The 15,000-nt window shown below is 43.1% G+C and overlaps 1 protein-coding gene across 9 annotated transcripts in view; it reads right to left on the bottom strand.

The window, feature by feature from the left end:
• Positions 1-15,000, bottom strand: part of sash1a (SAM and SH3 domain containing 1a) — a 236,598-nt gene that overhangs the window by 38,230 nt on the left and 183,368 nt on the right. For 6 of the 9 annotated variants that reach the window (XM_081695691.1, XM_081695698.1, XM_081695650.1 and 3 more), the window contains exon 2: positions 124-252. In XM_081695691.1, the coding sequence (XP_081551817.1) occupies positions 124-252 (129 nt within the window). Of the gene's footprint in view, positions 1-123; positions 253-5,646; positions 5,833-9,901; positions 10,561-15,000 lie in introns of those variants that run through there. The other 3 variants (XM_081695678.1, XM_081695685.1, XM_081695673.1) reach the window with 2 other exon arrangements.

Below are 15,000 nucleotides of genomic sequence, written 5' to 3'. Positions count from 1 at the left end.
AGCGTATATCTATAGCATCATGGGAAGTTTCTTTATCTTCGTCACATGGTTGGCAGAGAACAGGCTGGTTCCAGGCTGGAGGGAGGGGCTGGGGGCGGGGCTAAGGCCAGGGACAGTGCTCACCATCTCCAGCTCCTGGGAGACCTGGCGCTTGCGCAGCTCCTCAACGCGCTCGCTGACGTCACTGAAGCACGTGCTGTAGTACTCAGAGTACTCCTGTGTCAGATCATCTATGTTCCCAAGAGAGCCATCCTACAACACATGGAGAGAGAGAGAGAGAGAGAGAGAGATAGTGAGAGAGTGAGAGAGAGAGAGAGAGAGAGAGAGAGAGAGAGAGAGAGAGAGAGAGAGAGAAAGAAGGCAGAACCTTAAGGTGATTTATAAAGCACTGAACTGCAAAAACTGGAATAAATAAATTGTACAAGTGACATATGACGAAAAATACTTGTATACATTTACAAAAATAAACTTTTTATGTTTCAGTGGAACTGCATATGTATGAATATTCAGTACTGTACATCTGTGCGGTTAGGTGAGATTTACATAGCTTCATTTTTGTGCAGACAGCAGACCTACAGCAGGGCATTATTTATGAGCGGTAACATGTGCACGTGCACCAAACTCTCACTCCTGGACAGACTTCATTAAAGAGCTGTCACAGGCACACGATTTTAATCAGGCTCACAACAATGGTGCCAGCCCACACGTGCATAGCAAAGGAGTTTACTCACTCACTCTCTCTCTCCGTTGCACACACCCCAAATTAAAATATTATATTGCACATGTCTGCAACTACTTCCACACAATCACTGAGCACATTTCTGTTGCGCACCCCCCCCCCCCCCCCCATTTGCAGAGCTCTGTTCTTACCTACTGTACATGTGATTGTCTGTGCCCGGAGTGTATTCGTACTATATATTGTATTGATACTCTTATGTGGTTGTTTCATTGTATTCCCACTGAAAGCATTTTTTGTGCCATGAATAGTGGTGTTCTTATTCGTCTGGGGAGATTCAGCTACAAATTCAAAAGTGCAAACGCGCGCACACACACACACACACCCCAGCACAATGACCCCTGCAGATGTGTGGCTGTGTGAGCCCATACATTCAGCTGTGGTGCTGCCTGCCTATGACCTCAGCAAGTTGGTGTTTGGGGCGTGCGCTTGTGTGAGCCTCAGGCTTGCACTACTACCTCGTGACCATAAAAACAAACAGATAAACAAACACTCAGATAACGAAAATCAAGTGATCGAGAAAGGTCCAAGAAAACCAATTCAAAAGCAAAAGGAATGCGAGTGCACGTTCATGCTGTCACTTTCTCTATAAAATGATTAATAACCCTCAAAACACCATTAACTAAGCCCAGATCAGCATAGAGATCTCAAGCAACTTCTCCCAGCTGGGAGAAGAAAGGCCTTTCCCCAGGCTGGTCTGGAACTCCGTGCATGGCAACAGGACTTTAGGACCTGGCGCTTCCACGTGTCCACCAGAGCCACCTTCCTTCCTCCCCGGTAGCGCCCCTGCCAAACACACACATCCTGTCATTGTAGGAGAGCAGGAGCCTCGCACGCCTCGACATGGAGTGCGCTGCGTGAATGTGGAGAGGTTTGGGGCGAATGTGAGGTGGGAGGGGCAAATTTCAGGAGCGTGGGGTGAATGTAGGGCAAACGTGGGGAGCACGGGACAAATGTGAGGAATGTGGTACGAATATCGGGTGACTGTGAGGACCCCAGGCTGATGTGCTGAGCATGGGGTGCGAATATGGAGAACTCCGAAGTGTAGCCACTGGATATGGGTGGATATGGGTGGGGTGGTCTTGAGTAGTTCAGTGTTGCTGAGGTTTCATGGGGGTTGTGCCTACTGATGAATCTGTTCATATGCTCTTGCTGTTGGACAGGAAGAATGGCCAACATGTGGGTTTAGTCTTGGGGTTCACACTCTGAAATTAGGGTTACTCCAAATTTGGGCTGATATGTTATGGATTATGACATTAGGTTATGCATTCCTTTATGGACCATTTGATTAGACCGGGATTAGTCCAAAACCTAAAGAGGACTTTCAATGACATGAAATGTCATGAATGACAGTAAAATTACTTAATGTATCAGAAGTACACTAAGATAACACTACACTATACTACTATTTAAACTAGAAAATATCAAGTGTATCAAGATTCTCATAAAAGCAGAAACATCTCTGTGCTCTAAAAACCTGGTAAGTCTAATTCCCAAGAATACAAAAAATGGAAAAAAACAAGCAGGTCATCAGCTAAGTGAAGAGTATGGGCATTACTGACGGGTGTGAGCAATATTGATGAGCATGAGTTAAACTTAATCTGAAATACTGGTAAGGAGAAGAAAAGTTCTGGAATCTAAAACATTGGCAAGGGCTCCAAATTCATTTGCTTTCTGTCCTGTGCTCCAGTTCTCCAAACACGCTGCTTTAGATTACTAGGATTCCTGCTGGAACATTCCTTATACAGAGAAATTCCAGGACTAGCATTCTAGTCCGTTGGTGTAAGGGAGCTGAGCAACTTGGGGACTCAGGATCTATTTGGCAAACCCATGGCAACAACATTCTCCAAATTTCTCCTGCTCTAAATGTAATAATTAACCAGTGTGGCGCATAATAACTAAAGGACCCTTTTTCTTTCTTAGACTCACAAGAGTGTGAGAGCATTTCAAAAATTATCATTTAGATTGTTTTTGGACAGGGATCTTGCTGGTGTTGCTGGTTCTAAATATTGATAATGCTGCGGCACATGGACACTTTGGGTATTTTCTTGCAGAGAACAAAGTCATTGAGCTGTTATACCAAGATTGAGTTGTTTTGCTCGCGTTGTATGCTGATCTGAAACACTGTTCAGACCACAGAGTCCTCCAGGGCCACATATCCAACTAGCCTGTTCATCAAGATCCATCGCTTAGATGTCATAAGAAGGCAAATTCTTTTCTTTCCATTTGAATCTGAATAGGCCTGAGATACAGGATGTTGGTGTTAAGCAGGAAGGAACGGGCTGTCCAGTAAAGTCTGATGTAAAAGGGCACTCTCACGTACCCACATAACTGCTCAAAGCAGCAGCGAGCAGCTCTGGTGGACAGTGCAAGTCCGCCCACACAACTCAGGCTTCTTATGTCCTCATCATCAGACTTGACATTCCTTGCCAGAAGTGAGGTAATGATGCAAATCCTGTGTGTGTTACTGTGCTGATTTCAGCTGTTGTCCTGACTGACTCCTGTGTTGACTATGAACCTGAAGATTTGTGAGTGTTCGCAAATGAACAAGTTAAGCAAATTCTGTTAAGTAATTGTTCCAAATCAAGAAAATCTTTGAATCAGTGAAAATGTGATTTGGGGTGTTGGGGGGCAGCCCTTGCAATTAAGCAGTGTGATTCACAGTGTAAACACACAAGAGCAGGAGGAGAACACAGCCTCCAGGCAGTACTGCCCAGCTCATAAACCTCCACCTTCAGCCTAACGACCAAACCGGTTCTGGTACCAGCCACCGTGCTGTTACCACCGAACCCTCAACAACTGTCCTAGAGGTAGTGGGTGGGTGCTGAGATTTTCTGTGAGAACACTGGAAACCCAGCATACAACATTCAAAATAGAAGTCAAGAATCTTCCGAGAGGAGTACTGCTTCAGAGTGATGATGCTTAGCTGCGTTCCCCACCCTCACACCACCACCCGGAGTCAACTCCAAGTGTTATGCAATGACATTTATGGAACACGCCATTATTCACGTTGACCCTCCCTAATGACCTCGGTCTCGGTTTGGGAACTGTTGCTGGATGCTGAAGGGAGTTGAGGAAAACTGTAGAAAAGGGGATGGGAGAAGAGGCAGGAGAATGCAGAACAAAGATGGAGTCTGTGACCTTTTTTGCTGGAAACCGAGCGAGCAAAGTGTGGTGCTGAGCAGCCCTCAGGAGCCAGTCACAAGTCTTCCCTTCCCCAGAATGTGATCCTGAACAGGGGAGGCAGAAACAGGAGGACTCTGGCACAACTGTTTGCGCAGTCGCCTCTCAGTGTGCCTTTCTGGAACAGGCTAAAATCATGGAAGACTATATCACGGAAGCTGTGGTCAATATGGAAGAACACGTTATGAGAAAGCAGAGACAGAGAAGATGAAGAAAAGCGTATCCAAAGATCTCCTAAAGGTGGAGTAACATACATGCTCTTTGACCTTTTCAACTCTGACCCAGCTAATGAATCACCCAGCATTCCTATAGCATGCTCTGGTGGCCCAGAAACATACATGGAAAGCGTTACAGGGTGGCAGGCGCTGAGCACTCATCTGATTCTTGTACTAAAACACTCGAGTTGCGATCGAAAATAAGCAAAATCTATAACAAAAAAAGTTTTGCAGCTTGTCAAACTGAAGTAAAGAGCAGGGCCCTATTCCTTCCGCACAGGAGAGGCAGTGCTATCTGGGCCACTCCTTAAAGAAAGCAAACCTGGCGAGGCACCTTTCATGACAGAACCAGTGGGTGCACAGGACCTACTCGTGCCTTGGCCGTGATCCCATGTCAGATGCCTTTGTGTGAAGACAAGCATGCCAGTTCACCCTGGGGGGTTGTACGAAAAGAACATACTGCATAGTTCGATTAGCAGAGGCTTGAATGACATGCGATCTGCCCTGACATCCTTTCCTGCACCTCTGGAATTTGGTGCAGCAACTACGTCCAGCAACTTCATCCAGCATCGTGTCTGAAATTGACAACAATGCATATACGATGCTCAGCTATGCTAAAGAGACGCTATCCTGGAACGTGCCTGTTTGCAGTCCCCTTAGATAACAGAGACATCCAAAAGGCAGGCATATGGTCTTCTTCAAGGATGCAGCTTCATGGTCATAGTCATGAGCCTTACAAGCCACACACTGCAAGGAAAACACAACTGCACCTCAATGGCCCCACAGCCATAGTGCTATGAGAACTCCAAGTTATTATTTTTTTTTTAAGAATTAACAATTATTAAAAATGTAACAATTATTTTCTAACAAAAATTATCATCAAATTTCATAGATTAGAGGAACACTGGAATTAAGAAGAGTTGGCTCTCATTATTCACGTGAATACCATGAATATCTCTAGGCCATCGCCATACCTTAACTCTTAATACTGTTGGACATATTTAACACAAAGTGTGCAGCGTCTCCACAGTGTGCATAGTCTGCAGTTCTGCTGTGCACTAAACCTTTTTTTAAAATAAATTTGCATATGTACAGTAATACATTATAAAATAGATTTATAATACATATTTTATGCATTTGTTACTTATTAAACTTTTTTTCTTGACATTTTCTAGTCTAGTGCATCACCTGCCATTTTCTGCTGAAGACAGAGAAAAGAAAATCGAATAATTCATGGCAAGCATACAAACAATCCAATCCACCAAAGTTAAATAAACTAAAGCTGAAGTTTAACTGTAAATAACTGAAAAGATAGATAGATAGCCAGACAGACAGACAGACAGGCAAACAGATAGACAGACACAGTCAAATAGATACATACATAGATACATAAAGAGAAATGGACTGTTCATATTTCTGAACAGGAATAGTACGCAGCACCTGTTGAGCCAGTTGGGTGGCCCAGTGACTGGGCTGTTATACGCATGAGCTCATCAACAAAGAAATGTTTACCTTATCCACTTTTTCTTTCCCATCATGACTTATCACACCTGCCCTGGCCCAAGCTCTTGGAACACACACTGCCAGACTCTCCCCTGACTGCACCCTTCCGAGAGGAAGATCTGCTTGCAGACATAAGTAGCCATAGTAAACATATGAAGGACTTATGTAGTTTCGCACCATGTGGCATTGACCTGGAGGACGGAGGCTGACCCATGTGGAAGCATGACTCAGGCTGGCCTAAAGGGGATGTGGCAAGAGGTGAGTGAGAGACGAAAAGGAGAGAAGAGGAGGTGAAGGGTGCTGTCCCACCCTGGTGAGGGGGTTTCCTCAGGACATCCGCAAGGGCAGAGAGGGAAGGGGAGGGGAGGTTCTGTTGGCACCGTGGTGTGAGGGCGCTGTTCTACACTCAGGGGCAAGTGAATTTGCGTGGGCTGCAGTGCTTTGAGAAGGCTTACTGCTGACCCAGGAGGTCCAAAACACCCTGTAAGCAAGCGGATGCCCTCAAACACTCAGACTCTCCTTCCCCTAATGTCCTTTTAGTTCCAACTAAACCTCAACAATTAAACTCCAGAAACAAAAAACTCAACATGCAGATGCAGTGGTTTCTAGAATAATTCAAAACCCTGGAACATTTTTCCATTTTATTTTGTTGCATTTAATCTTACCCAGAAAAACTTGCTATAATTTCAGCCAATCGTAGCCATACAAAGAATTAAGTTTAGGGAGTAAATACTGATGCAATAAATGTAATTATTAACTTAATTTAAAATGTATTTAATTAAAAAAAAAAAGTCTTGTTTTTTACTGTGCTATGACAGGGTGATGTGTTAATGATTGGTACAAAAAAATAAACCAGGATCCCATGTTATACCACAAAAATATGTTATAAAATTTACTAAGGAGGCTGGACAATTTTTCACTGTAACTAGTGAACACAACAAGGCAAAACGATCAATAGATCAAACTGGCATGATTGTAGTAGACACATGCCAAAATAGCCAATCAGATTCTAATCCTCTTTCTCCAGCTTCACATTAAAGGCTGGATATGAGAAGATGGAGAAATAGGACTTGAATTCTTGGAGTTTTATTAGGCTCAGGAAGTCTTCACTGGCAGTCCTGAAAGCTTTCCTTCGGAGCAGAGCTAAGGGGAACAGCTCAGGAGGTCATACTGGCAGGGCCAAGAGAGCTCTTCTTCAGACTGCAGCAGAAGGGCAGGGAGCAACTGAGCAATATATACCAATCTGATTGGGTTTTGGCTGCCTTTCCCTCCATGGGAGGGGGAACATGCAGTCCAAGACCTAAGACGTTCCACATTGTGGACACTGGCCAGGCACACAAAGTAGCTAAGCGCGTGCCTCGAGACGTCACAGTCCCACAAACACCTAGTAAACCTCTTCCCTGTGGGATGGAGTTTTAGAGTATATACAGTGGATTCCTCTGTACAACATAATAATACAGACTCATAAAAATACAGACTCAAATCCAAATCAATTGTCAGAATTTCATACAAAGTGAATCCTTTTTCTTTACAGAAAACAAGTCTTTTCTATCCAGCTGTATTAAACATCTATCCCCTATCATGTTAGTATGTCTATTTTTAGATAGGTGAAAGGCTACATCAACTATGGTTTGAGCTAGTGACAGACGGCTATCTCATTTTTGATACTGCATATTCTAATAAGTCTGAACATGTTGCACTTGTTATATTATTTACATATTTCTTCTTACACATCTGCTTAGCCATTTATATATATATATATATATATATATATATATATATATATATATATATATATATATGCTCATGCATCTCTGAATAAAGTGTGCACACTTCCCAGCCTGTCTGACACTGTGTCAATCATTCTGAGAAACATGCCCCAGGTCCCTGAGGAAGGACAACCAGACCAGGTGAGGCAGACAGTTCAACCAGATGAACAGATTAAGGAAAATCAAGAATTTTTCCTTACACCATTAAAATCAAACATCTACATCCACACCCTATATTTAGATACAATTTCTAGACAAAGAACTGGGATTTTTTTTTTTTTTAAGGTTTGTGAGGGCAAAGTTTAGGGCCAAAAATCAGACACCATTCCCATTCTCACACCTCAAAGACTAGACTATGGAAGTCTGAGACTTCCTTAAAAGGTGTAGTCAGACTGCTAACAGGCTTTTGTATTAGTTTACTCATCTGCGAGCACATATAAATGAGGGGCTCATACACATGCTGACCACCTTGAAATGCTGACCCAGGCCAAAGTATTCTTGTAAGGGATATAACTGCAATAAACACATTGAAGATTGAACTAAGTCTTGTACTCGCTGTGACCAGCAGGCCAATGGATACATCTCAGAATGTCATCCATATGGTCAGATACATGCATGACTGTATGTCTGCAAGGCTTCACTAATTTCCCTTGCTATCAATAATAGGTCAGGAGGGTCGACTTCAAGAGTTGGGTTTTAATCTGCGAGTTTGGTGTTTACAGACTGTTTGGCTATATAAACAACACTTTTACTGGCAAACATCTCACGACTCAAGGATTGCTTTACTAAGAGAATTGTGGCACGTGAGCCAGCCTGTCTACTTGTTATCCAAAAAAACTATTACTGGATATGTGCCAATATCCTTTCAGCTGGCCAAAACAAAATGGACCCCCCCCCCCCACCAACAAACACACACACACACATACACACACACACAAATAAGGTTTTGTAACACAGAGATACAAACTGAGCAGCATTCATTCAGGCAAGCTTCTATGCTATTCCCTCAACACAGAGCCAAGGCTCACAAGACAGTCATAATATAACTTATCTTTTCAGATTAGTTGAGCCAGGGAGGTGCTCAAAAGGGCACACAATTCTGTGTCTCTGCAGACAAAGGCCATTGAAAAGCACTTAAATGCTGATAGAGATCCACTGTGTGTGTGTGTGTGTGTGTGTGTGTGTGTATGTGTGTGTGTGTGTGTGTGTATATATATCTATATATCTATATGTGTGGAGATATATATATATATATATATATATATATATATATATATATATATATATATATATATATATATATATATATATATATATATATCTCCACACACACACACCAGGCCAGCCTTGCCAAAAGATGCATTCATTGTACTGGGACCATTCAAAGGATTCATGAACATTAAGGGAACATCAGTAAATTGTTAAGAGTTGGGTTTTTTTTCTTCCTCTGCAAGTGGTGAGGGGTTTGAAGTGTTGAAGTGCAGACTGCTGATTCCGCCTACATTATAACACACACACACCACATTCGCACTTCAGTCTTCAAAGTGGCACTAAAATCGTTGTATCTGACCCGTTCATCTGTGTGACGGGACTGGAGTCCTGTAAATAAGACCGTCAGCAAGTTTCTGGTCAGTGAGACATGAATGCAGCTTTTAATAAGCCCTGCACCAAAACAAACGGACTCATAATAATATAACTATAATTAAGAATGTGAAGGGTTATCGATTGGTAGATTTCCTTTTTTGGTTATCAAAGGAAAGAATTGCCGAGATTTGGTCAACAAAGTCAGCACCAAGCATCTTAATATGAAGTGTAAAAAGTCAGCGCTTGCAGCTACGTGTCTGAATTGCTGTAACATCCAAGCACATTTCGGAACGTTGATCGTTTATAACCGGGTTGCTCAAATAAAGTCTTAAAATATAATTACTGATACACGTTTAGACAGTCAAACACTAAAAACGGTAGGATACCTCAATGTCACGACAGAGATTAACAGATTAGAGCTGTAATTATCATAATGTAGAACAAGTTTTCTATGTATCTAATCTTGGATTTAGTTTGGGTTACGTCGCTTCGAGAAGAGCTCACGTGCACCGCTGTATCTCCTCATCTTAAAGAAACTTCCCAAATTATAGTGTCCTATTATTATAGGTTGATTCAATTGTTTAGCCTACCGAGTCTGCAAATTACCATGCAGCATCTGAAGACTACAAAAAAAAAAAACCCGAAGTCTAATCAACGGCTATTAAGAAAGTAAGCATAAGAAAAAGAAGCCGTTAACTAGAAAGTTTGCTAACCCTTTGCTTTGGAGCAACATCGTAAATAAACTCTCCGGGATCTGACGTGGTCCGCTGCGCTGATTTACATGCATTCGCAGTAGCGACCAATTGCCTGCACGGCCACTGCATTGATAATGAACCCCTATAGAGGTCCAAGACTAAAGGAGTTTTCTTGTTACTTTCCTGTGGTACCCCCTCCCCCAATAACAAACTTACCAACATCCCCATCACGTCCGACCAAAGCTGGGAGAAGCTATCGGGTACAGCGCTGGCTGCCTGTGACTCCTCGGGAGAGCATTGATCCGCTTCCATTGCGAGTGGTCGAAAGTCTTATTAAACGAGAATCAATAATATTACTCTAATCCAACATAAACGGTCAGTAGAAAAGCGGAGTCCTTAAAAAGAAGCAATGTTTTTTAATCTGAGACGGTGGTCTGCCATTCCCATGTGCACTAAAAATATTCAACAGTTAATCAAAATAAGTCTGCATTTTATATTAAATAATAACTCGAGTTCGAAAACCCTTGGGTCGATACTGTTATGTTCCATTGAAATTCGAATGTTTTCCATGAGACGTCACAGACGCGGTTCACACGGCCGTCACAAACTTCTTTGACATTCCGATTCCAGAGTACGACTTGAGCGCATTGCTTGGCACTCTGCTGGTGCGAACCACTCCAAAAGTTTAGGGAGAAATCTCTACCCGACGTCAAAGAAAACAACACGTTCTGGAATCGTTACAACTTCTGAAAAATGTATAACGAGAAACAAACATTTTCCAAAGGAGTCGATAACGACTTAATCCGACAACAAAAGCAAAGAAAACGTCCGAAGCGTCTTTTCTGTTGTTGAATTCTCCACGCTCCCTCCTCCCCAGTGAGCTCCCCCTTGCTCCGCGCGACTATTCACTCCTCCCAATAACGCTTTCAACAACAGCGCCCTGCATTGCTCCAGAGTAACACTTTTCATGAAGCTACAAAATGAACAACTATTAGCGACATATCAACGACTCTCGTCCAAGCTGACGGTAGTTTTAAAAAGCAGTTTTTTAAAAGTGCGAGATATTTGTCTGTTGCTTTTTCCAGTACTTTCTTTCCTTGATACAAAAGAACAAAGCGACCTTATCATCACAATGGGTTCACAAAAAAAGGGTCATGAGAAATATATTTCAGGAGCGTGATGTAACTCATAGCCTGCTCTATTCACATTACCACCAAGAAGGGCAGAGGGCTCTGAAAATAATTCATTTTACAGGGTAAAAGTAGAATTTAGATGATGACACAACATTCTGTACAATTCACATTCAAGGTTGATTTTATAGGATATAGGACTTGAAAATGAAAAGATATTCAAAACTGTAACAGAGTACACAGTTTCCAGAGAAACAGGACAAAGGTCCTTCATCAGCTGTGCAAGCAAAGTGCTTCTGGGTGCTTCACATAAATATGTGAGAGCTTTGCAACTAGTGGTGGACCAAATAGCGGTAGACTACTGTTAGACGATAATGCTTAAGAAGGAATGTATTGTTATTTATGCTATCATAGCTGGAAACGGAAATGAAGAAGCTTATCTTTTCTACCTCAATTTTTTCATCGTTGGAGCAGCAACAGCTGCCCCATCCCATGACAGATGTCTTAAAAGCTGAGAGAGAGAGAGAGAGAGAGAGAGAGAGAGAGAGAGAGAGAGAGAGAGAGAAAGAGAGAGAGATGTGGACAGACTACATCGCACCATTCGTGTTCCCATTGCAACTGGACACTACAAGAGGCATTCTGAGGATTATATGACTGTATTTGTACATTCCGAAGGAAGCTCTCTTGTGCCCCCCCCCCCTCCTTTTCTCACGCATACACTTTTCACCATGATCCACACATAGCTCTTGGGCAGAGGCAGGGGAGAAGGTCTTTTGCAGGCTGGCCCACTGTGACAGCTGCTAAACAGGCTCAGTGCTAACAGCCTAAACACATGTTCTCTCTCTCATGACTGCACACATAAATAAACATACATGTTCGGTTCCTTGAGGAATATTCGCCTATTAACTCCTATACACACCCACACCAAAGAGGGATTCTTCATCCCCAGAAACAGCAGGTCCAGTCGTGCTCTTGAGGACCTCTGGCCATGTAGGACATTGGGATCTGAAATGGATCCTTTGAAGGGGAGGAGTTTATTTACTTATTTGTTTGTTTTTTTTCCTATGGCATTTTCACTCTTCGAATACAGTCCAACAGTGCATCCTGCGAGAACACTAAGTGATAAGGCAACAATAGATCCGTGCCCCCTCCTGCTGTGGTCCAACAGAGAGGACATGCCTCAGGTTGCTCGTCTGTGTGGACAGGCGAGTGCTTCCAGGTGTTCCTTTCTAAAGAGTCAAAGCCCTCATGACAGGATAAATGTGTATTTTTGAAAGCCTCTGCATGGCTTCTTAACCTGGATGCTTTATTTTGCTTGCAGCAAAAACTTCATACCTCAGTACGCACGCATGCACACACACACACACACACACACACACACACACACAAAGAAAGGCAGGAAGTGTGTGCCGCGTGAGTATACAAGAGTGCGTTCGCACATGTGAGCGGCTAACACAGCTGTAATTAATCTCCACCGTTTAGAAATGTGCACAACATGAAAAAAAATGGGTAGAGTGGGCTGGGTCCACAGCCAGGGAACGTAGCCCCACCTATTTGGGGGGACGCAGTGAGTTCACAGCGGACGCAGTCCAAGCCACGTTGAGTGGATTAACCTCCTGTTACCTGCCACTGGTTGTGCACCTGTTCTTCCAAGCAGTCTGAGCCAAATATTGCGGGAAGAACCGCGATCAAAGCCCTCCGCCAAAAAGATGCAGAAGCCACCGCGCTCCCCTCCGCATTCCTCCCTCCTTCCTTTTTCCAATTTTCCCTCATCACCAGCTTGAAGTCAGTGGCAAAGCGCTCCTGCATGTGTCCTCTGGCCATCGAAATGCATCGGACTGTCCAGTCCCCCCCACCCCCCCCCAACGCACCTGCAGGACTGATGTTAGCTTTAGAAATGCAATACAGGTGCGGCGGCAGCTGTAGCTGTGAGACCTGGTCACAGTGTGTCCCTTGCTCCTCCACTGACAGTGGGGCTGGCTCAGCAGTGCTGTCTGAGTGGAAAAGCTCCTTGCTGTTTATTTCGCCCTACTGTGTAATTGCTCCTCCACTGAAATTGTGAAATGAAGATGCATTATCAAGATACAACTGAATACAATTGAACTGAATCTTGGCAAAAATCAGAGATTCTCCCAGTCATAATCAACCTCCATAATCAAATCTTTGAAAAATGCAAAAGACCTGACCTACACTGCTCAACTCCGACAGCAGTTTTGTTTGTTTTGCATCTGACAATATGTGTACAGGAGTGTTATGAACTACAAAAGAGAGGGCTTTTCCCTGGCAACTGAAAGTGAGTGCAGAGAACCAAACATACCCTGCTGAAGTGCAGGCTTTTGCATACAGTTGGGCGATGGCAGTATGCTTACATATTCACCTCACACTCATCGCCAAAGTAAGGGACATGCACTCAGAAAAAGAGCTGACACATGTTCATATATGAAGCGTTTTCCACCAGCCAGCACTTCCCAAAGCTGACTATAAGCAGTGTTCTATCTTTTGTGCTGTGCTTGTGTTTTCAATCACTGTATACTTGGACACGATTAATGGTAAATCTAAATTTGTGTGTGCAATTTTAACATCCATGTTTCACAACAGAAAGCCTGTGTTATGTTTCTGTGAGTATAGTTTGGACATGAGCACATTTTTCACATTGCAAGCCAAAGCTATCTTCAAAAAGAGCAGCGTCACAGTATATTTGTGCGGATTTGTTTCTGTATTTGTGCTGGAGGGCAGGGGATGAAGCCCAGCTGTGCAACACTACTCACAATGATGAAAAACCAACTAACTCTGTGTGAAGGCTGAGTGTGCATGTTTGCGTTTTAAACCCATGTGGAAATTCCCACTACTGTAGGTCACAAATGTGTAATGAAACACTCCTCTCCAGGCAATGGCTGCAGTGTATCTTCAGATCATAACTGTAGTGTATGAGAATGCCACTAATGCAGCAAGAAAGCTGATGATCAATGATGAGACTGCAAAATAACACACGTCAGTCCACATCCCAGTTGGTCACTGGACAGTTCACTGTGGACTGGAAGTAGAAGCTTACACTGCTAGCCTCTGTAATCCATGACTGAAAAATATTTTCTTCTGGTCCATGTGCACGTAATATTATGGGAAATGGTGACGTTGTTGGGCTCAGTCTGGGTAAGATGGAATGCTTTGTAACTGCAAGAACAACAGTAAACTGCATGTGTGTTTACAGCGTTAGCTGGGTTCTGACATCCCCATTTCTTCTGACTATCTGGACAGTTTAACAGCTAGTGTTCCACTGGATCACATTTCCAGAAGGAACCCATGTCCTGTGACCCCTATTTTTAATCTTTGCTAAAAACAAAACAAAACAAACAAACAAACAAACAAAAACAAAAACGTGTGTACGTGTGTGTATGTATGTGTGTGTGTGTGTGTGTGTGTGTGTGTGTGTTATCCCAGGGGTGTCTATGCCAAGTGATTTGGTTACAGCATGGGGCAATGCTGAAATTCTTATTTACTGTAGTGGGGCATCAGGGCAGATGTTTTGAAACAGATTTAATCTCAGAGGAGTTGACTGCATTCTTCTGTTTTGTTTTTTGTGTGTGTGCCTGCATGTGCACATGCACTCTTTATCACTAGTGCATGTTTTAAGATGTTCTGCATAACTTCTTTAACTTGGGACTAAGCCTCCACTGGGTCTGGATGATAAGATGATAAAGGTTTCTCAGGACCCACAGTCTAAGACAATGGGCTTGTCTTAATTCTGGGACTCGTTTCAATAACTTTTCCCGCGCTCACATACAAGTGTCTAAACTCAGAGCTCAACACTGCCGTCTGGTGGCAGCTGCTCTTATAGAGTTGCGTCACCTTAGAACTATGTGTAACAACATGTGTATACATGGTAAACCTTATGAAGACTTCTGAAAGAAATGTAAAGCTAAATGTAGAGCTAGAGTGCTCTTTTGATGGGAAAGAGTTTAAAGGATGCTGTAGGACTGTTGGTAAGATGGACAACGAGAAGGATGGTATGAGGGCTACACACGCAACTCTCCTCCAATGATCACCTCTTCTGCAGTGAGACATGGTGCAAGCATGTGTTTATCTACGTAAAGGCGTACACACACACACACACACACACACACCTCAAGTTCACCAAGAGACACATGTAAACATGTAAACACTATCTCATACCTCTTCTCAAATGCA

The sequence above is a fragment of the Electrophorus electricus genome, chromosome 2 (assembly GCF_041902795.1).
Source record: "Electrophorus electricus isolate QZ-2024a chromosome 2, ASM4190279v1, whole genome shotgun sequence".
Classification (NCBI taxonomy): Eukaryota; Metazoa; Chordata; class Actinopteri; order Gymnotiformes; family Gymnotidae; genus Electrophorus; species Electrophorus electricus.
This window is presented reverse-complemented; position numbering and strand designations above follow the sequence as displayed.